The sequence below is a fragment of the Bufo bufo genome, chromosome 2, assembly GCF_905171765.1.
Source record: "Bufo bufo chromosome 2, aBufBuf1.1, whole genome shotgun sequence".
In the NCBI taxonomy this organism is placed as follows: Eukaryota; Metazoa; Chordata; class Amphibia; order Anura; family Bufonidae; genus Bufo; species Bufo bufo.
In genome coordinates, this window is record NC_053390.1 from 232,046,779 (window position 1) to 232,070,662 (window position 23,884).

Genomic DNA, 23,884 nt, shown 5'->3' on the forward strand with positions numbered 1-23,884 from the left:
CACCTGAGCATAGATATGCCAACATCTATAGCTCAGACAGCTTCAGACATTCGCACACCAGGCATCACTTCCGAACTCTTGCTTGATATACAACTTCTGATGTTTGGCTTTTCTTCACTTCAGCTTTATCTAGGATACTAGTCCTGCAGGCAGCGGTTCTTTCGCATATGCAACCATGCGGACAATTCTATGGACAGGACACAACATACATCATTGTTTTTCCCTGAAGCAGAACCTGCAAAGTATAAAGTCAATTATAAATTGTGCTACTATTTTTTACACAGGAAAACCACTATTTTTTCAAGAGTTATAAGAATCAAATGATTGCATTGTACTATGCGAGTGTAATCACAGATGACCATCCTTTAAAACTTAGCCTTTATTAATATTTAAAATAAAAAAGCACATAAGATACCTCTAATAGACCAATAAACACAAAAAAAAGAAACAAAAGAAAATTACTCTTGTAAAAGAAACAATCCTCACAATGATAACCATAGAGCCATAGGACGCCATCCCTGTCCAAACACACGACAGGAGCGGCCCTGCAGTCAGAATCCAGCTAGGCTAACTGCCCCCTCACTGCATTCTACGTACATAGGTGTCTGTATTAGATGGCCTCGTTTTTTTGCATGGCAATACCTGATATACCTTGGCACTACACCGTCTGCAGACACGCAAGTAGCAGCTATATCACTAAACAGGAGGGGTCTCTTGTCTGTTCTGCTGACCTGCTGATTTATGCTATTCGCTGCCTCCATCTAGCCAGGCTGCTTAGCTCCTCTCTGAACCCTACACAGGTGTATTTACCATATGATGCTGTCCTTGTGTGGCAACATCCGACCTATTCTGATACTACTCTGACACACAAGTAACAATTATTTGATTAAACAGAAGGGGTCTTGCATATGTTCGGTTGACTGACAGTCTGTTTTTTCAACTCCACGGTTAATGTGTTAATTTACACTGATTGGTATTAGTCTCTACATGAACTATACCTCTATAATCTTTTTTGGTGTCCCCTGATGAGCCCTTCAAGTGTTTGGGTGAAACGTGTTGGAACAGGGACGTGTGTATCCCACACTTCCCACGACATCACCACGAAATAACTGTGGTATTTTTCAAAGCTATCTTGTGACTCATCCCTTGCTGATGGGAGTTGATATGCACTTATTTGTGCTCAACATTAGTTTGCTCTACACTCCCTGATCAGGGCCATCCCAGGGCGTTCAGGAGGTTCCTGATATAGGATCGCCCCTATCGGGGCGGCCATTCCGTTCTAGGCAGGGCAAAACGTAGATAGGGTCATCTCTAGGGACAATCCCCCAAGTGTCGTTCATCATACGAATCCCTGTCATTTTTCGCCCACCATTGTGAGGGTTGTCTCTTTCGCAAGATTAATTTTCTTTTGTTTCTTTTTTTGTGTTTATTGGTCTATTAGGGGTATCTTATGTGCTTTTTTATTTTAAATATTAATAAAGGCTAAGTTTTAATGGATGGTCATCTGTGATTACACTTAACCTCATTAGACCATCATGAATTATATTACCCTCTGACGGGTTACTCTCTGTACTGTGAGTTATTGTATTATGCGAGACACAAAATCAAAAGTTTTTTTATACACATGTAGAGATCCTCATCATGACTCTTCATGCATCAAATAAACAATAGCAAGAAAATGTTAATTGACTTCTTCAATTGCTTTCACTAGTTTTTGTGCCATGATACCAGGGTGAGACGTGATTTCACATTCAGATTTAGAACTGCTGCATCCATATAAGTGGCCTTGCAGTTGTTTCACGGCATTAACCTTAGCTGCAGTTAATCCGTGTTTGACACTTCTTGGTGTAGGGTTAACAGTTCATATATTTCTTATAGAAAAGCACCACCTGTCAGTCAAAGCTCTTTTAGACAAAAGTGCATGTAGAATTTGCATGTGGACTCTGAACTTAGGGATTTCAATTCTCCTCATTGTTTCATTGTGAAAGATGTACCTGTGGCAGGTGCCCTGTCAAACTTTCCTCTGGTGTCTCTCTACGTGTGCTGTGCCATTTCTCATGCAAATAAGAACAATGCTTACAAAGCCCTTTGAAAGAATTTACATGAATAATAAAATAGCTCGAAGAGATCCGCTGCTCAGTGGAATAAGTTACCAACCTTGGAAAGAAGCACATTTGTCTGCGAGACCAGGATGAGAAGTAAATAGCTTGTTTAGTCTTATTGTTAAGCATTGCATTTATAATACTGTATAGAATAAGATGATCTTTAAGAAGCAGTTCCAAAAATATATTGGAGGCACCAATAATTTATTTTACTCACTTTTATAGCGCTGACATATTCTGAAGCGCTTTACAGACATTATAATCACTTGCAGTCCCCAGTGGAGCTCACAATCTAAATTTCCTATCAGTACTATGTCTTTGGAATTTGGGAGGAAACCCATGCAAATGCAGCGAGAATATACCTACTCCATTCAGATGTTGTCCTTGGTCAGATTCGACCCTAGAACCCCATCACTGCAGTAACCACTACCATCCACTATGGAGTGGCACCAACATCCAGCACCGGAGCTACTCTGAAACAGATGATCAGTGGGGCTGAGGGTTGTTGGACCTCCACCAATCAGATATTTGAAGTCAAAATTGAAGTCCTGTAATACACCATCAAAGAGGTATTTCAGTTAAATGAACCCCCCCAAAAAAAAAAAAAAATAATAATAATAATAATAATACTAGCATTCAACCTTACTACATTATATAAGTGCAAATGTCACAAATCCAAGCCTGCTTTAAGCTCTGCTGGAAAAAAACTGCACTAACACAAAGCATCATTGCTGACATCACGTCTACAGGGTAGGTTCCAGGAGAATCAGCAGAACACCACCATCAGAGGCAAGGTCACTGATAATGTGTCTACAGGTCAGAACTTTAAAAGCCTTGCCACATCTCTGATGTAGACGTGATGACAGGAACCCAACACAGTGTAAAATGTCATGTGACTGCGAGATATAGACTGGGAAATTGAAACCTGTAGAACTCATAAAGGAAACGGGTTCTTGGCAATAACCAAAGACAAATACCTTTCCCAACTGGTTTATTACCCAGCTAGAGGGAAGGATATACTGGACTTAGTATTAACTAATAAACCTGACAGAACAACAGATGTGCAGATTGGGGGACACCTGGGAAATAGTGACCATAAAAAAAATAACCTTCCAATTGTCATTCAAAAGAGTGTTTCTTCAGGGAAGAACAAAAATACCAAACTTAAAAAAAGAGAGAGTCCATTGGCCTAACTAACTGGGACAAAGTCCTCAAAAATAAAACAACAAAATGGGATATCTTTAAAAACATCCTAAACTCTAATTGTGAGAGGGACATACCTTATGGGAATAAAAGGATAAGGAACAAGAAAAAAACTATGTGGATAACTAGACATGTAAAGAAAGCAATACATGAAAAAACATATAAGGAAAAAATAGCATATGTAAAAGACAAATAAAAGCAGCCAAACTAGAGACAGAGAGATTCATTGCCAAAGAGTAAAACTAACCCTAAAATGGTCTAAAATTATATAAATGGTAAAAAGTATAAATCTGAAGGTGTCGGCCCTTTATAGAGTGATGGGGGTGAATGGGGAGTTGCAGACAGTGATAAAGAGAAAGCAAAGCTATTAAATATTTTTTCTCCACTGTATTCATGAGGAAAATAAACTGTCAGATGAAATGCAGAGTGTAAAAGTAAACTCCCCATTAAAAGTGCCCTGTCTGACCCAGGAAGAAGTACTGCAGTGTCTTAAAAAGGTTAAAATAGACAATCGCTGGGACCAGATGGCATACACCCCCATATCCTAAGAGAATTTAGTAATGTCATAGCCAGACCCTTATTTCTGATATTTAAGGACATGTTATTGACAGGGAGTGTTCCACAGGATTGGCACTTAGCAATTATGGGGCTAATATTCAAAAAGGGTCCAAAAATAGAGCCTGGGAACTTCAAGAGGGATCAGTCATGTCAAACTAATTTAATCATTTTCTATGATGAGGTAAGTTCTAAACTTGGCCCTGGCAAATCAATGGATGTTTTATAGCTTTACTTCTCCAAAGCATTTGATACTCTGCCACATAAAAGGTTAGAACACCATATAAAATGAGAATACTGGGAGAAAATGTATGCATGTGAGTAAGTGGCTCAGTGATAGAAAACAGAGGGTGGTTATTAATGGTACACACTCAGATTGGGTCACTGTCACTAGTGGGGTACCTCAGGGGGCAGTATTGGGCCCTATTCTCTTCAATATATTAATTAATGATCTTGTAGAAGGCTTGCATAGTAAACTGTGTAAAGTAATTAACATGGAAGAGGACAGTATACGGCTGCAGATGGATCTGGATAGATTGGAGGCTTGGACAGAGAAGTGGCAGATGATGTTTAACACTGACAAATGTAAGGTTATGCACATGGGAAGGAATAATGCAAGTCACCAGTACATACTAAATGGTAATACACTGGGTAACACTGACATGGAAAAGGACCTAGGAATTTTAGTGAACAGCAAACTAAGCTGTAGAAACCAGTGTCAGGCAGCTGCTGCCAAGGCCAATAAGATAATGGGTTGCATCAAAAGGGGCATAGATGCCCGTGATGAGAACATAGTCCTGCCACTTTACAAATCACTAGTCAAACCACACATGGAGTACTGTGTACAGTTCTGGGCTCCTGTGAACAAGGCAGACATAGCAATGCTGGAGAGGGTTCAGAGAAGGGCAACTAAAGTAATAACTGGCATGGGGGGGACTACAGTACTCTGAAAGATTATCAAAATTAGGGTTATTCACTTTAGAAAAGAGATGACTGAGGGGAGATCTAAAAACTATGGATAAATATATCAGGGGTCAGTACAGAGATCTCTCCCATCATCTATTTATCCCCAGGACTGTGACGAGGGGACATCCTCTGCATCTGGAGGAAAGAAGGTTTGTACACAAACATAGAGGAGGATTCTTTACTGTAAGAGCAGTGAGACTATGGAACTCTCTGCCTGAGGAGGTGGTGATGGCAAATTCACTAAAAGGGTTCAAGAGGGGCCTGGATGTATTTCTGGAGTGTAATAATATTACTATAGTTACTAGAGATAGGTTGTTGATCCAGGGAGTTATTCTGATTGCCTGATTGGAGTCGGGAAGGAATTTTTCCCCCCTAACGTGAGGAAAATTGACTTAAACCTCACAGGGTGTTTTTTGCCTTCTTCTAGATCAACTTGCAGGATAACAGGCTGAACTGGATGGACATACAGTATGTCTTTTTTCAGCCATATAAAATATGTTACAATAAAAATGGGGCATTACAGATAAACAACCTCTATTAGTACAAGATAATGTTCTGTTTCCTGTCAGTTGATGCCAAAAATTGCAAAAATCGTAACCCCTTTAAGAGTTTTCTTTCTGCTGTAAGCTAACATTTTACAAAAGACTTCACCTTTCCATAGACTCAATTAGGGCATACTAAGCTACTACAGGAGGCATAAAATCGGCGAACTGCCTTGGAGCCAGAGGCATCTATTCAACAATTTCGGTGGATGCACTCTTCAGGTGATCGCCAGAGAAAGCAGATTCCCCACTTTTATCAGGGGATGGTTCATAAAAATTGCCGCCTGATATGTAATTTATTCAGAGGGTTCTAGGGATGCAGCTATAATTTACACCACCGGAACAGACTCGAGCTAAATGTGGGTTTTCATTCTATTGAACAGGCTATAACAGCTTGCAAGAAATCTTTTTGATGATACCATTGAATCTCACTGGCCAATTCTTTGACTTTAAGTACTCTAGCTTCCTCCCAAACGCCAATAACATACTGATAGGTTAATATGTTTCCTATGAAATAACTCTTGTATATGTGTATGCTGGACCCAGGGAAATTCACCTGACAGCCCCGCCTAGTATAGCGGTATGTGAGTGTACAGTACACTGCTGTTGAATATATGGGTGTTATAAATTATGGAGAAAAATAATAAATGTTTCTGGCCATTAGAGGGACTCAATGTTGTCTTATACATGTATTGACTGTGCTGACTGTGCAAACAAAGATGCAGAATTAAAGAGTTATATATCCATAACATACATTGGTGGCATATCGCTATAATCAGGAACCCGCTCCTATCTCCACAATGGACCTCTGAAAGGGAAGCACTCCATTCAGTTTTATGGGAGTTCTGAAAATAGCCAAGCGAGCACACTTGGCTATTTTTGAAAGTCCTATAGAAGTGAATAGAGAGCGCACTGCGCATGCACAGCCACCTCTCCATTCACCTCTATGGGACCGCCATAAATATCCAAGCTGGAGCTCAGCTATTTGGGGAATTGCCATAGAGGTCAATAGAAGAAGGCAACACTTGTGCAGTGTGCTCTCCTTCACACCTGGAGACAGGAGTGGTTTCCAGAGATGGGACCAATACTTATCTGACATGTCTTAGATGGGAATACCCCTTTTGTGTAAAAGCTTCTACAGCAGGTGTCAACAAACGTTGGCACTCCAGCTGTTGTGTAACTACAACTCCCAGCATAAACACTTGCTTGGCTGTTTTTAGAACTCCCATAGAATTGAATAGATTATGATGGGCATTATAGTTTCACAACAGCTGGAGCACCAGAGGTTGTCAACCTCTCTTCTACAGTAAGTATCTCTTATTACAATTCATAGAGTAAAGGAACTGTCAAATAGTAAAACTCACTTACTGAGATACAGTGGAGTTCCCTATTGAAATTAGATGTTAAACTGCCTATATGAAGGCCCCTCTCTGCAATGTACAAGCATTCGTACTTTCACCAGTTCGATATGGCTTACTGTATAGCTGTAAGTACTATATTGATTAATACATATATTGTTAAATAATTCTAAATTGTTGCCTCCACAAGATTTGTGAAGGTTGCCAGTCTGCTGTTTTATTGCTGTGTGTTCTCAAAGGCAATATTTATCTTGAATATGAAGAATCTGGATATTTATTGGTCTCCTGTTGCTTATCTGTAGAAGGGAATAAATGTAGCCTGGGGCTCGCTTTCCAAATTTTTTTTGCACGTTGCGCCCTGTCTAATGATTTTGGTTTTACAAAGTTATAAGGGATTCTAGAATCAATTCAACATGTTAAAACTTTACAGCAAATAATAGCAATTCACATTTATAGACTCAGTGGAGATAAATAATTTTAAAAAATCTATTAATCTACTGATCATAGTTAATGACTGCTCCTAATTCCAGATGAACATCTAGTGATAACTGTAACTCCAGTTTTTTTTGGTATAAATGCAGGTTTTCTCATTCCATAGGGCTCATGCAACCCATTACAACTGTATACATGGTGTAACACAGATACCCTACAGGTACTTTAGGCACTCTGTGTGCACCATATCATGAAGATCTTCTTCTCTATAAGATATGCTTCTAGGGAAGAACACTGTCTAAGCTGTAGGTATGCATTTTTAAATAGAAATAAACAACTGTACTGAGACGGCCCAAACCCACTCATGAATGACCACTTATATGGGAAGGGTTTACCTAATCCTCAACTTGCCATTCTGTACAATCCCAGCAAATTTGGCACTGTAGGCAACTATGTGTATAATCCAAATGAAATAAGAATATAGAGGTACTGTAAGGTGGGGCGTTTGTGCAGAGCTGTAAAATGAGCATATTCAAGAATACTTAGGCCAGTTTTACACAAGTATGGCAGATCTGTGTGCCTGTACTATGGCCAGAATCCCTACCTGACCAAGGTATAATGACCTGAACTGGCAACATTATATGCATCCATGAGTCATCAAAATGTCTGGCCAGGACGTACCGCTGTAATACAGGTGCACATTAGTGTTGATCACAAATATTCTAATCGCGAATTTTTATTGCGAATATCGGCACTTCGAGAATTTGCAAAGATCTAGAATATAGTGCTATATCTTCATAATCGCGAATATTCTAGATTTTTTTTCATCAGTACCCTCACTGCTTCTTGCTTGTTGGCCAATGAGAAGGCTGCAATATCTTTGACTTAGCTTAGCAACATCCCTAGCTGCCAATAGGAAAGTTGCCTACCCCTTTACTATATAAGAAACTCCCCAGCAGCCATTTTCTGCTGTTTTTTTGCAGTTCTGAGAGAGAGAGAGAGAGAGAGAGAGAGCAGTGACATTGCTGTGCTCTGCGCTTTGCTGAGTCCTCTGTATCCTTATTCAATTACATTAGATCATTAGCTCATACTGTATATATAATACATAGTGGGAGATAGTCAGTGTAGGTTACATAGTGATATAGTGTAGCTGATAGGTTCCAGTGCAGGGTGTAAGGTAGTGTGATTGGAATTACTGAGCTGTGATAAGGATTAGAGTCTTTGTCTTTCGTCTTTGAAAAAAAAAGTAATTTGCTGTCTGTTTTTCTGTGATATGATAGGGATTACTGTGCTGTGATAGGGATTAGTGTCTTTTTTTTTCCAAGACAAAAGACAAAGTATTGCACACGCAATACGCGCATATTACATTGGCGATTTTCGCAATCAAGAAAATAATGACCGGAGATCACAAATTCTAGAATTTGCAAATTTATGGCGAATATTAGGCCAAAAATTATTGAAATAGGGCGAAAATGAATATTGCCTATGCTGCTCATCACTGGTGCACAAATGTGCCCATATTACCTTCTTCAAGTACAAAAATACACTTCACCTCTGGACTTTTTGGGTGTACTGTTCAAAATGATGTTGGCAACCAAACAGATACAAGACATTGAATGATCTAATATCAATTCAAGCCAATCAGTTTGGAAAATGTTGGACTTCCAGTTGTGACGTTTGAAACCAATCTGAGACATATTTGCAGACAGTACATATTGCAGATTTTAGGATGGTTTTGTCAGCTTTTTTGGGGAGCCAAAAATTCTAAAACAAGATATTACATGTTTGCAAATAGAAAATTATAAACTGCCCTAAATACACCACCAGGGAGATTTATAATGAGTTAAATTGTAAAAGACCGTTTTGGTTTAATTTTAAGTTTAACATTTCTTCTGTCTTGAGATGTTACTCTGCTTTCTATTCCACCCTTTACTGGAGTGATTTTGAGAATAATTTTCACAACCTTTTAAAAAGTTGCAGTTAATAAATAATTGGGAGCGAAACTCATTAAAGAAGTTGTCTGACTTTAGCAAATGGCATTTATCATGTAGAGAAAGTTAATACAAGGCACTTACTAATGTATTGTGATTGTCCATATTGTCTCCTTTACTGGCTGGATTCATTTTTCCATCACATTATACACTGCTTATTTCCATGGTAACGACTAGGGATGAGCGAATCGACTTCGAATGAAACATCTGAAGTTGATTCGCCTAAAACTTTTGTTCCAATACTGTACGGAGCAGGAGCTCCATACAGTATTAGAATTAGAGATGAGCGAATTTCTCAAAAGTTCGATTTGGCTGATTCACCGAATTTCACATGAAAAATTCGCTTTGTGACTACTTTGTCACGAAGCACATTTTTTTTGTAAGTAGCGGTTGCAATGACAGGGAGCTGCCATAGCGCCGCCCCGATCATTGTACCCCTCAGATGCTGCGTTCATACATGATCGCGGCATCTGAGTGTAAAATTAACAATAATTTTTTTTTAATCAAACTTAACTCCTCCATTTGCTCATGACGGGCCGGCCGCCGCCATCTTGCTTGAAGATCTCGGGCGAAATCCTGTGCTGCGCGAGATATGTCATCATGCCGGCTGGTGTGGTGACGTATGACGTCATCACGCCGGCCAGCGTGATGATGTAATCTCGCGCCGCACAGGATTTCGGACGAGATCTTCAAGCAAGATGGAGGCTGGTGGCCCGTTGCAATCAAATGGAGGAGGTAAGTAAAATTTTTTTTTTAATACTATTTCATGTTAAATCGATTCGCTGACACAAAGCACGAGGAAATTTTATCCTGAAATTCGGATCGAATTAGACTTCATGGGATTCGATTCGCTCATCTCTAATTAGAATGTATCGGCTCTGATGAGCCAAAGTTAATGCTTCATGATATTAGTACTGTGAAAAAACATTTCCCGAACTCTGGTTCGGTTCCAAGGTACCACTTGTCCCATTTATTTCTATTGGATTACCGCTACACTGCAATGCCCCTGCGATCCTGATCATGACAGCTGTTAAATGAGTAGTGTCACCCTTTAGCTGTACCCTTGAAGCCCAAGTGTGTATGTGCATGTTCTGTGTGTGTCTGTTTTCAGACATTTTCCCATGTACTTTATGGTGAAAAAAGTTAAACTTGTGACTAAAAAACACCACCAAAAATCACAGAAAATGTAATCCTGCACAATGTAATAAATGAATATGCGATTGTGCATGGATACATTTATAGAAGAAAAATCACTAACACAGAAAATAATGCACTAACACAATAGATACAAACATTATACATGAACTAATCCCTCACTCTGATATGATAAAATCTGAGACTCTCAGCCAATATATTTTGATCAAAACACATCTGTGCCCGCCTACCTTCTCCAAAGTGGTCTCAGGTCAGGCGGGTCCTACGCTAAACCTACCTATGCCATATGGGCACCTTTATTCAGGAGAGCAGACCCTGCACATATAGGGGTATACTTATCAAAACTGGTGTAAAAGAAAAGTGGCTTAGTTGCCCATAGCAACCAATCAGATTTCACCGTTAATTTTCCAATGGAGCTCTGAAAATGAAAGGTGTAATCTGATTGGTTGCTATGGGCAACCAAGCTAGTTTTCCTTTGTACCAGTTTTGATAAATCTTACCCATAGTGTGCTGCTTCTAGTTACCTGTGCATCAAGCAACTAACGAGAGGAGGAGCACGCACGGCTATATCTACCATCTAATCATGGTCACCTGTGGGACAGGTGGGGCAAAAGTGCAGAAGAATGCTACTCCCAGGATAAAATAGAAGCACATTCACATGCATACTAAAAACTTATCAAAAATCACAGAGAAAAGATAAAAACATCCTGCACAATGTAATAAATGAATATGCAGATATTCATGGCTATATCTATAAAAGAAAAATCACAGAAAATAATGCACTAACACAATAGATGCAAACATTATATATGGACTAAGCCCTCATTCTGATATGATAAAAAACACCACCCCTAAAAAAAAATTGTATAAAATACATTTAACCCATGACATTATTTTGCAAGCCAAAAACCGCCTAAAAACGTGTGGCTGCACCCTGTAGGGTAGGTTCACACACAGTTATTTTCTGTGCTGGAAAAAGGGCAATGCAGAATTTGCTTCAGGATTCCTCATGTTTTTTTAGGATGCAGTTTTTATTCTAATATGGTTTTACACTCATTTTTTGATGCAGTTTTCACATGGTTTGCCCATTTCAAAGGGAACTCCATGCAAAATCCATGTCAAGAATGGACGTCTTTTATCCACGGTTTTCAAAACCATGAGCAAAAAAAAACAACAAAAAAACCTGCACCATGTGAATTAACAAGTGGTTTCCCTATTTAATTCAATGGAGATGAATTTCAAGAATTTCATTGTCGAATCCGGGCAAAAATTCACATCGAAAAACTGTGTAAACATACCCTTAGGTTATCTGCAAACACTGTCGATTTCTATGCAGAAAATCCCCATGAAAACTGCAGAAAATCTGCACTATTTTAGGGCAGTTTTTGTGCTTTTTCAGTGTTATTTTTCTGTGTATTTTAACAAATTCTATTGAAGTCTATGATGAAAACCACTATACATAACACAATTGACATGCTGCTGATTTTAAAAGCTGCCCCTCAGGTCAATTTCTGTGCATACAAAATACCCACTGAGAAAGATTTATCAAAATTGGTGTAAAAGAAAACTCTTAGTTGTCCATAGCAACCCATCAGATTTCACCTTTAATTTTTCCGAGCTTCTTTTAAAAATGAAAGGTGGAATCTGATTGGTTGCTATGGACAACTAAGACCGTTTTCCTTTATGCCATGAGATTTGGCAAATCGCATTCACTTTGCTGGTACTGTATTATGCTACAGATTCTCTTTGCAAAAATCTACATGGAAAAACTGCATGTAAGGCTACATTCACACGACCGTTGTTTTGGTCCGCACCCGAGCCGCATTTTTTTCAGTGCGAATGCGGACCCATTCACTTCAATGGGGCCGCAAAAGATGCGGACAGCACTCCGTGTGCTGTCCGCATCCGTTGCTCTGTTCCGTGGTCCGCAAAAAAAACTATTTTGGACCGCAAAACACACAACGGTCGTGTGCATGTAGCCTAATTCACATTCTGTGCAGTTTTGGCTGCTTTAAACAATGTTCAATGTTGTATCTAAAAATGCCTAGAAGCCTTGTACATAAAAAGATTTTGTTTGATGGCATATCCGTAATAATGTATGCATAGAAAGACAATTAGTGCTGATTGGAGTGTTAAGGTTAAATTGATAAACTTGTCAGAATTCCAAATTAAACTAAAATTAATGAGTATTCTCTTCTCTTTCTATTGCACAGCTTTCTGAATCCCACAAGGTGGCGCTGTCCTCCATCAGTTATGTTGGTTGCTCTCTGTCTATTTTCTGCCTGGCAATTACTCTGGTCACATTTGCTATACTTTCGTGAGTAATTTTTCACATTTTATCATTTATTCTTTTCCCCCCTGTCCCCTGCTGGGCAAATATTACTGTGAAAAGACTATCTGAGATTTGTGTGTGTTCACATATCAGGCAAGCAGCGCACAGCAACATTTGGATTCTCTCAATCATAAATGTCATTAATTCTTACCAACCCTTTAATTGGATTCTGCCTATATATATTTTAACAGCTGGGTGATTTTGCTCAAATTACTTTAATTTCGTGATCAGAGGAGTTTTCCATTTGCCTTCATCGCATGTTCTAGAGCTGCCGTTTATTATCTCTGCTCAGCTGCTTTAGAGAGAACAGTAACTATTCTGGTGGCTGAAAGGCCTTCAAATCACTGTAGGTCGGGAAAAAAAAGGCAAAATCGACTAATTTAATGTATTTGACAAATACAAAAAGATATATTCCAGAAACGGTATGAATGATTGTTATCTGGCAAGGATAAATGAAATGATAGTGACACTCCAGCCTTTGCCTGGAATGCAGACCCCCACCCCAACTCCAAAGTGTCATCTGCCCAGACCCAGTTGAGGGAACATTGGATATCTTCTAGCAGACTGCTGCTGCAACCTGCCTATGCCTACCGGGTCAGAACGGTTTTGGAAACCCTTCTGGAAATAGAATGAATCCCTACCCATGTGCTGAGTACTTCCTCATAATCCCGGGTGGATTATGGGTGGAAATCTTGAGGGACACCTCCACTTCAAACCAAAACTGGTTTTAGCTTTTGCCTGGAGCAAGTGCACCTGGGTCCGATTTTACACTGCAAACCTGCTTGCAGATTTCAGAATTTATAACGTGCAGATTTCGCTGTGGATCTCATTCCTCTACATTGAGCAATAAAATCCACAGTAAAGATCCAAAGCAGAAATGAATATGCCAATTATTTAAAAATCCATAACTCAGGTCAAATTCCATGTGGAAAATCTCTGCAGTGTATAGATGAGATCTGTTGAAACGACATCTCCCTGTAGTACTGTATTACGAGATGCAGATCCACAGCATTCATTCTATGTGTGCATTTAGCTCCAGGCTTACATTCTGCATGTGAGCTGCTGGGAAATTGCAGTTGCAATGCTTATTTCTGATTAAAGCCACCATGTGATTAGAAAACAAATTGGTTTGAAATGCCCAATGGTTGTTTGCTTTGCTTTATTAGCCTTGGCTTATATGTATGAACTGAATTCTATTGGAAAAACATGGAGTTCAGTATTCATTCGTTTTATCTACCTGAGACTTATTGCATATTTTATTTTATACGAAATAGTGTCTGTGATTATAGGTTAAAGATGTACATCAAAAAAGTATTGGGAGATCCCATTCTAATTCCATAAACATTAATATGGAGTTGGTTCTGCTTCGCAGCTAAAACAGCTTTCACTTTTCTGGAAAATCTTCTCTTAGGCTGGGTTAGCACTTGAGCGTATTTGATATGCGCTTTTAACGCGCGTTTTTGTGTGCGTTTTTGTCCATAGTCAACGCGCATATTATGCCCGTTTGTGTGATTGACAGCAGTGTCCTATGGCCGCAAACGCGTGACAAAATGCCCCAAAGAAGCTCAAGAACTTTTTTGAGCGTAGGGCGTTTTTCAGAGCGTTCAAACGCGCTGTAAAACGCTCAAGTGAGAACCAGGGCCATAGGGAAGCATTGGTTTTCATGTGTTGAGCGTTTTACAGCGCGTTTGAACGCGCTGTAAAACGCTCAAGTGTGAACCCAGCCTAAGATTTTGCAATGTGTCTGTGGGAATTTGTGCCCGTTCATCCAGAAGAGCATTTGTGAGGTTACAACTAATGTTGTTCGATAAGGTATGCCTCACAATCTCCTTTTTAATTCATCCCAACAGCGTTCGATGGAGTTGAGGGCTTTGTGTGGCCAGTCAAGTTCTTCTACACTAAACTCACCCAACCTTGTATTTATGGGCCTTCTTAGTGCACTGGGGCACAGTCATGCAGGAACAGAACAAGGCCTTCCTCGAACTTTTTCATAAAAATAGAAGTATGCAATTGTCCATAATCTCTTGGTATGCTGAGGCATTAAGATTTCACTTCACTGGAACTAAGGGTCATAGGACAACCCCTGAAAAACACCTCCACCAAACTTTACAGTTGACACTATACAGTCAGGCAGATAATTTCCGTCCAGCAGACTGCCACATACAGAAGTGTGATTCATCCATACATTACGACTGCTTCAGAGTCCAGTGGTAGCTTTTATACCACTACATCTGATGCTTGGCATTGTGCTTGGTGATGTAAGGCTTGCCTGCAGCTAATTGGCCAAGGAAACCCATGCCATGAAGCTCCCGGCTCACAGTTCTTGCATTGACGTTAATGCCAGAGATGCAGTTATTAAAAAGGTTATCCCATGATTAATGTAAAAAATTACATCATATAGTACATGACAATCTCTTTCTAACAAAGCTAGAACCAGTCCTGTACCTCACATGGATCCAGGGGTATCCCAATTCATTGCTCTGCTAGATTTATATCAGCTGAAGGGGGAGTTTTTTCTGTGGCAGCTCAGGGGGTGTGTCTTTTATGCTGCAGCTCTCTTCCTATCACAGCTCAGAAGGCAGTTGAAGGATGACACTGAGCACGTGCAGCCTTCTCAGTAAGAAGGACAAAGAAATAAGAAAAAACTAACAGCAGGTGGTGCTATACAGATACATTTTATTAAATCACTCACATTAATTACATGCAATTACAAAAGTGTTCAGATCCAGGTGCTGGTTCGAAAACTATAGAATATTTTTCATGGGACACCCCCTATAAGTCAGCAGAGCACTGGCAAATTTTATGCATAATTGTGTCTCAGCACCTTGTGGTCTGTAACTTGACGTGGTCTACCATTTCATGACTGAGTGGCTGTGGTTCCAATACACTTCTACTTTATAATATTACCACTTACAGTTGATCGTGGAATATTTAGCAATGAAGAAATTTTAAGAAACTGACTTGTTGCAGCAGTATCATCCTATAACAGTATCACTCTGAAATTCATTGAGCTCTTTAGAATGATCCAGGAATGTTTGTAAAGGCAGACTGCATGATAGTATAGGCCAGGCATCCTCAAACTGCGGCCCTCCAGCTGTTGTAAAACTACAACTCCCACAATGCCCTGCTGTAGGCTGATACCTGTAGGCTGTTCGGGCATGCTGGGAGTTGTAGTTTTGCAACAGCTGGAGGGCCGCAGTTTGAGGATGCCTGGTATAGGCAATGGGACTGAATTAAAAACCTGAATTGAATGATTAACCTCTTCAGGACATAGGGCGTACAGGTACGCCCTTATGACCTGGTACTTAAGGACACAGGGCGTACATGTACGCCCAGTGTATTTCTTATCACCGCCGCGCAGCGGGCTGTGATCGGAAGTCGTTGCCTGCTCAAATCATTGAGCAGGCACCTCGGCTAAATGCGCGGGGGGGGTCTCGTGACCCCCCCATGTCGGCGATCGCAACAAACCGCAGGTCAATTCAGACCTGCGGTTTGCTGCGCTTTCTGCAGTTTCTGATCTCCGCGGTGATCAGAAACTTTATTATTCCTAAAATATATATGTTTCACCCCCCCTGCACCCCTGAATGATATTATGGTGGCGGGTGGTGCAGGGAGGGTGTTGCGGGCGGTGCGGGAGGCGGGCGGTGCGGCAGGCGGTATCGCGATCCCCCACCCGCCTCCTCTTGAATAATCATTGGTGGCCAGTGGGTATACCAGGGTGTCAGCACATTGCTGACACCCTGGTATAAACGGCTGACATCTGTAATGCGATGTCAGCCGTTTAACCCTTTCCATACCGCGGTCCGTACGGACCGCTGTATGGAAAAGGTTAACAGCTCAGGGAGCTCCCTCCCTCCTCCATTGGGGGGCTGCTGTGCCTTTGGAGCCCCCTGATGGAGAGGGAGAGAGCCCCCAGACAGCCCCCCTCCTTACCCTTCCCCATCTGCGCAGTTCTGGCCACTATTGAGCAGACGGGGAAGGTTCCCATGGCAACAGGATGCATTCTCAGGCATCCTGCTGTCCATGGTGCTGAACAGATCTGTGCTAAATGCATAGATCTGTTCAGACAAAGTGTAAATAAAATACAGTACAAAACATTATATAGTGTACTGTACTGTATTATACAGACATCAGACCCACTGGATCTTCAATAACTAAGTGGGTCTGGGACAAAAAAAAAGTGAAAAAAAGTAAAAATCAAAAAACACATTTATCACTGATTAAAAATGAAAAAAATAAAATTCCCTACACATGTTTGGTATCGCCGCGTCCGTAACGACTTGATCTATAAAACGGTCATGTTACTTTACCCGAACGGTGAACGCCATAAAAATAAAAAATAAAAACCTATGATGAAATTGAAATTTTGCCCACCTTACTTCCCAAAAAAGGTAATAAAAGTGATAAAAAAAGTTGCATGTACGCCAAAATTGTAACAGTCAAACCGTCATCTCATCCCGCAAAAATCATACCCTACCCAAGATAATCGCCCAAAAACTGAAAAAACTATGGCTCTTAGACTATGGAAACACTAAAACATGATTTTTTTTGTTTCAAAAATGAAATCATTGTGTAAAACTTACATAAATAAAAAAAAAGTATACATATTAGGTATCGCCGCATCCGTATCGACCGGCTCTATAAAAATATCACATGACCTAACCACTCAGATGACCACTGTAAAAAAATAAAAATAAAAACGGTGTAAAAAAAGCCATTTTTTGTCATCTTATATCACAAAAAGTGTAATAGCAAGCAATCAAAAAGTCATATGCACCCCAAAATAGTGCCAATCAATCCGTCATCTCATCCCGCAAAAAATGAGACCCTACTTAAGATAATCGCCCAAAAACTGAAAAAACTATGGCTCTTAGACTATGGAGACACTAAAACTTTTTTTTGTTTTAAAAATGAAATCATTGTGTAAAACTTACATAAATAAAAAAAATTGTATACATATTAGGTATCGCCGCGTCCATGAAAACCTGCTCTATAAAATTACCACATGATCTAACCTGTCAGATGAATGTTGTAAATAACAAAAAAAAAAAACTGTGCCAAAAAAGCTATTTCTTGTTACCTTGCCGCACAAAAAGTATAATATAGAGCAACCAAAAATCATATGTACTCTAAACTAGTACCAACAAAACTGCCACCCTATCCCGTAGTTTCTAAAATGGGGTCACTTTTTTGGAGTTTCTACTCTAGGGGTGCATCAGGGGGGCTTCAAACGGGACTTGGTGTAAATAAACCAGTCCAGCAAAATCTGCCTTCCAAAAACCGTATGGCATTCCTTTCCTTCTGCGCCCTGCCGTGTGTCCGTACAGCAGTTTACGACCACATATGGGGTGTTTCTGTAAACTACAGAATCAGGGCCATAAATAATGAGTTTTGTTTGGCTGTTAACCCTTGCTTTGTAACTGAAAAATAAATATTAAAATGGAAAATCTGCCAAAAAAGTGAAATTTTGAAATTGAATCTCTATTTTCCATTAAATATTGTGCAACACCTAAAGGGTTAACAAAGTTTGTAAAATCAGTTTTGAATACCTTGAGGGGTGTAGTTTATTAGATGGGGTCACTTTTATGGAGTTTCTACTCTAGGGGTGCATCAGGGGGGCTTCAAATGGGACATGGTGTCAACAAAACCTGCCTTCCAAAAACCAAACGGCGCACCTTTCACTCTAGGCCCGGCTGTGTGGCCGTACAGCAGTTTACGGCCACATATGGGGTGTTTCTGTAAACGGCAGAGTCAGGGCAATAAAGATACAGTCTTGTTTGGCTGTTAACCCTTGCTTTGTTAGTGGAAAAAATGGGTTAAAATGGAAAATTAGGCAAAAAAATGAAATTCTCAGATTTCATCCACATTTGCCAATAACTCTTGCGCAACACCTAAAGGGTTAACGAAGTTTGTAAAATCAGTTTTGAATAACTTGAGGGGTGTAGTTTATAGAATGGGGTCATTTTTGGGTGGTTTCTATTATGTAAGCCTCGCAAAGTGACTTCAGAGCTGTAGTGGTCCCTAAAAATTGGGTTTTTGTAAATTTCTGAAAAATTTCAAGATTTGCTTCTAAACTTCTAAGCCTTGTAACATCCCCAAAAAATAAAATATTATTCCCAAAATAATTCAAACATGAAGTAGACATATGGCGAATGTAAAGTCATCACAATTTTTAGGGGTATTATTATGTATTACAGAAGTAGAGAAACTGAAACTTTGGTAAATTTGGTATTTTTTAATGAAAAAAAATAAAAAAAAATTTACTTCATTTTACCAGTGTCATGAAGTACAATATGTGACAAAAAAACAATCTCAGAATGGCCTGGATAAGTCAAAGGGTTTTAAAGTTATCAGCACTTAAAGTGACACTGGTCAGATTGGCAAAAAATGGCCTGGTCCTTAAGGTGAAATAAGGCTGTGTCCCTAAGGGGTTAAGAGCTATGTTACAGTACTTTTGTCCATATAGTTTATTTGTGCATCCCTTACTGGTAGAAATGCTGTAATTACTGTTTATGTCATTTTAGTGCTCACACAACCTACTGTAGAGCACTGTAGTTGTCATATTTCATATTATCGAAACCACTAATGGCCAGAAGTGAGGAGAAAATCCTGATGTTCTTTAAAAATTATTTTACAACTTAGATCATTAGGCACTAGAGTTGAGCGAACACCTGGATGTTCGGGTTCGAGAAGTTTAGCCGAACTTCCCGGAAATGTTCGGGATCCGAACCCGACCCGAACTTCGTCCCGATCCCCATTGAAGTCAATGGGGACCCGAACTTTTTGGCACTAAAAAGGCTGTAAAACAGCCCAGGAAAGGGCTAGAGGGCTGCAAAAGGCAGCAAAATGTAGTTAAATCCCTGCAAACAAATGTGGATAGGGAAATGAATTAAAATAAAAATAAAATAAATAAAAATTAACCAATATCAATTAAAGAGAGGTCCCATAACAGAGAATCTGGCTTCATGTCAGCAGAGAATCAGTCTTCATGTCATAGCAGAGAATCAGGCTTCACGACAGCCAAAACTAGAACAGTCCATTGTGAGATATTTAGGCCCCGGCACCCAGAAAGAGGAGAGAGGTCCCATAGCAGAGAATCAGGCTTCATGTCATAGCAGAGAATCATGCTTCACGTCACCCAAAACTGGAACAGTCCATTGTCAGATATTTAGGCCCCGGCACCCAGAAAGAGGAGAGAGGTCCCATAGCAGAGATTCAGGCTTCATGTCATAGCAGAGAATCATTCTTCACGTCACCCAACACTGGAACAGGCCACTGTCAGATATTTTTAGGCCCCGGCACCCAGACAGAGGAGAGGTTCATTCAACTTTGGGTTGCCCCGCAATATAATGGTAAAATGAAAATAAAAATAGGATTGAATGAGGAAGTGCCCTGGTGTACAATAATACAGGGAGTGCAGAATTATTAGGCAAGTTGTATTTTTGAGGATTAATTTTATTATTTAACAACAACCATTTTCTCAATGAACCCAAAAAACTCATTAATATCAAAGCTGAATATTTTTGGAAGTAGTTTTTAGTTTGTTTTTAGTTTTAGCTATTTTAGGGGGATATCTGTGTGTGCAGGTGACTATTACTGTGCATAATTATTAGGCAACTTAACAAAAAACAAACATATACCCATTTCAATTATTGATTTTTACCAGTGAAACCAATATAACATCTTAACATTCACAAATATACATTTCTGACATTCAAAAACAAAACAAAAACAAATCAGTGACCAATATAGCCACCTTTCTTTGCAAGGACACTCAAAAGCCTGCCATCCATGGATTCTGTCAGTGTTTTGATCTGTTCACCATCAACATTGCGTGCAGCAGCAACCACAGCCTCCCAGACACTGTTCAGAGAGGTGTACTGTTTTCCCTCCTTGTAAATCTCACATTTGATGATGGACCACAGGTTCTCAATGTGTTTCAGATCAGGTGAACAAGGAGGCCATGTCATTAGATTTTCTTCTTTTATACCCTTTCTTGCCAGCCACGCTGTGGAGTACTTGGACGCGTGTGATGGAGCATTGTCCTGCATGAAAATCATGTTTTTCTTGAAGGATGCAGACTTCTTCCTGTACCACTGCTTGAAGAAGGTGTCTTCCAGAAACTGGCAGTAGGACTGGGAGTTGAGCTTGACTTCATCCTCAACCCGAAAAGGCCCCACAAGCTCATCTTTGATGATACCAGCCCAAACCAGTACTCCACCTCCACCTTGCTGGCGTCTGAGTCGGACTGGAGCTCTCTGCCCTTTACCAATCCAGCCACAGGCCCATCCATCTGGCCCATCAAGACTCACTCTCATTTCATCAGTCCATAAAACCTTAGAAAAATCAGTCTTGAGATATTTGTTGGCCCAGTCTTGACGTTTCAGCTTGTGTGTCTTGTTCAGTGATGGTCGTCTTTCAGCCTTTCTTACCTTGGCCATTAGAGATGGCCCGAACTATCCGACGGCGAACAGTTCCCGGCGAACATAGCTTGTTCGCGTTCGCCTCTGCCGGGCGAACACATGCGATGTTCGGTCCGCCCCCTATACATCATCATTGAGCAAACTTTGACCCTGTACCTCACAGTCAGCAGACACATTCCAGCCAATCAGCAGCATACCCTCCCTCCCAGACCCTCCCACCTCCTGCACAGCATCCATTTTAGATTCATTCTGAAGCTGCAGTCTTAGTGAGAGGAGGGAGACTGTAACTGCTGCTGATTTAATTGGGAAATCGATAGCTAGGCTAGTGAATTCAGTGTCCACTCCAGTCCTGAAAGACTCATCTGATCTCTGCTGTAAGGACAGCGTCCTGACAGCACCCCAAAAAGCCCTTTTTAGGGCTGCAACATTAGTCTGCTTTTTTTTTTTCCTTTATATACATATTGCAGTTGCCTGGCCTGCCTGTGTGTGAGGAGCTGCAGGCCCACAGACTGTAGTGTGCCCACTGCCAGTGCTCACCCCTGTCATTCCGTGTGGCACAGGACTTTGCTTAAAAAATAGGCACTTAATTTTTACACTTTAATCTAAGGTTAGTTGCCTGCCAGTGTGTGTCAGGCTGACTTCCACTGACTGTAGTGTGCCCACTGCCAGTGCCCACCACTCATACCGGCTGGCACAGGACTTTGCTTAAAAAAAAGGCACTTCATTTTTACACTTTAATCTAAGGTTAGTTGCCTGCCAGTGTGTGTCAGGCCGACTTCAACTGACTGTAGTGTGCCCACTGCCAGTGCCCACCCCTGTCATCCCGAGTGGCACAGGACTTTGCTTAAAAAATAGGCACTTCATTTTTACACTTTAATCTAAGGTTAGTTGCCTGCCAGTGTGTGTCAGGCTGACTTCCACTGACTGTAGTGTGCCCACTGCCAGTGCCCACCACTCATACCGGCTGGCACAGGACTTTGCTTAAAAAGAAGGCACTTCATTTTTACACTTTAATCTAAGGTTAGTTGCCTGCCAGTGTGTGTCAGGCCGACTTCAACTGACTGTAGTGTGCCCACTGCCAGTGCCCACCCCTGTCATCCCGAGTGGCACAGGACTTTGCTTAAAAAATAGGCACTTAATTTTTACACTTTAATCTAAGGTTAGTTGCCTGCCAGTGTGTGTCAGGCTGACTTCCACTGACTGTAGTGTGCCCACTGCCAGTGCCCACCACTCATACCGGCTGGCACAGGACTTTGCTTAAAAAAAAGGCACTTCATTTTTACACTTTAATCTAAGGTTAGTTGCCTGCCAGTGTGTGTCAGGCCGACTTCAACTGACTGTAGTGTGCCCACTGCCAGTGCCCACCCCTGTCATCCCGAGTGGCACAGGACTTTGCTTAAAAAATAGGCACTTAATTTTTACACTTTAATCTAAGGTTAGTTGCCTGCCAGTGTGTGTCAGGCTGACTTCCACTGACTGTAGTGTGCCCACTGCCAGTGCCCACCACTCATACCGGCTGGCACAGGACTTTGCATAAAAAAGGCATTTAATTTTTACACTTTAGTGTAATTTCAGCTGCTTGCCTGCTGCTAGTGTGTGTCAGGCCGACTTCAACTGACTGTAGTGTGCCCACTGCCAGTGCCCACCCCTGTCATCCCGTGTGGCACAGGACTTTGCTTAAAAAAAAGGCACTTCATTTTTACACTTTAATCTAAGGTTAGTTGCCTGCCAGTGTGTGTCAGGCCGACTTCAACTGACTGTAGTGTGCCCACTGCCAGTGCCCACCCCTGTCATCCCGAGTGGCACAGGACTTTGCTTAAAAAATAGGCACTTAATTTTTACACTTTAATCTAAGGTTAGTTGCCTGCCAGTGTGTGTCAGGCTGACTTCCACTGACTGTAGTGTGCCCACTGCCAGTGCCCACCACTCATACCGGCTGGCACAGGACTTTGCTTAAAAAAGGCATTTAATTTTTACACTTTAATGTAATTTCAGCTGCTTGCCTGCTGCTAGTGTGTGTCAGGCCGACTTCAACTGACTGTAGTGTGCCCACTGCCAGTGCCCACCCCTGTCATACCGAGTGGCACAGGACTTTGCTTAAAAAATAGGCACTTAATTTTTACACTTTAATCTAAGGTTAGTTGCCTGCCAGTGTGTGTCAGGCTGACTTCCACTGACTGTAGTGTGCCCACTGCCAGTGCCCACCACTCATACCGGCTGGCACAGGACTTTGCTTAAAAAAGGCATTTAATTTTTACACTTTAATGTAATTTCAGCTGCTTGCCTGCTGCTAGTGTGTGTCAGGCCGACTTCAACTGACTGTAGTGTGCCCACTGCCAGTGCCCACCCCTGTCATACCGAGTGGCACAGGACTTTGCTTAAAAAATAGGCACTTAATTTTTACACTTTAATCTAAGGTTAGTTGCCTGCCAGTGTGTGTCAGGCTGACTTCCACTGACTGTAGTGTGCCCACTGCCAGTGCCCACCACTCATACCGGCTGGCACAGGACTTTGCATAAAAAAGGCATTTAATTTTTACACTTTAGTGTAATTTCAGCTGCTTGCCTGCTGCCAGTGTGTGTCAGGCCCGCTTCCACTGACTGTAGTGTGCCCACTGCCAGTGCCAACCACTGATACCGGGTGGCACAGTAGCTTGCCGATAAATAAGGCATTTAATTTTTAGACAGTAGTCTAAATTCAGTTGCTTGCCTGCTGCCAGTGTGTGTCAGGCCCTCTTCCACTGACTGTAGTGTGCCCACTGCCAGTGCCAACCACTCATACCGGGTGGCACAGTAGCTTGCCGATAAATAAGGCATTTAATTTTT

The 23,884-nt window shown here is 41.0% G+C and overlaps 1 protein-coding gene across 2 annotated transcripts in view; it reads left to right on the forward strand.

Annotated features, from left to right (window-relative positions):
* Positions 1-23,884, forward strand: part of ADGRD1 (adhesion G protein-coupled receptor D1) — a 957,528-nt gene that overhangs the window by 582,503 nt on the left and 351,141 nt on the right. For both annotated transcript variants that reach the window (XM_040416257.1, XM_040416258.1), the window contains one exon: positions 12,518-12,621. In XM_040416257.1, coding sequence (XP_040272191.1) covers positions 12,518-12,621 — 104 coding nt within the window. The remainder of the gene's footprint in view (positions 1-12,517; positions 12,622-23,884) is intronic.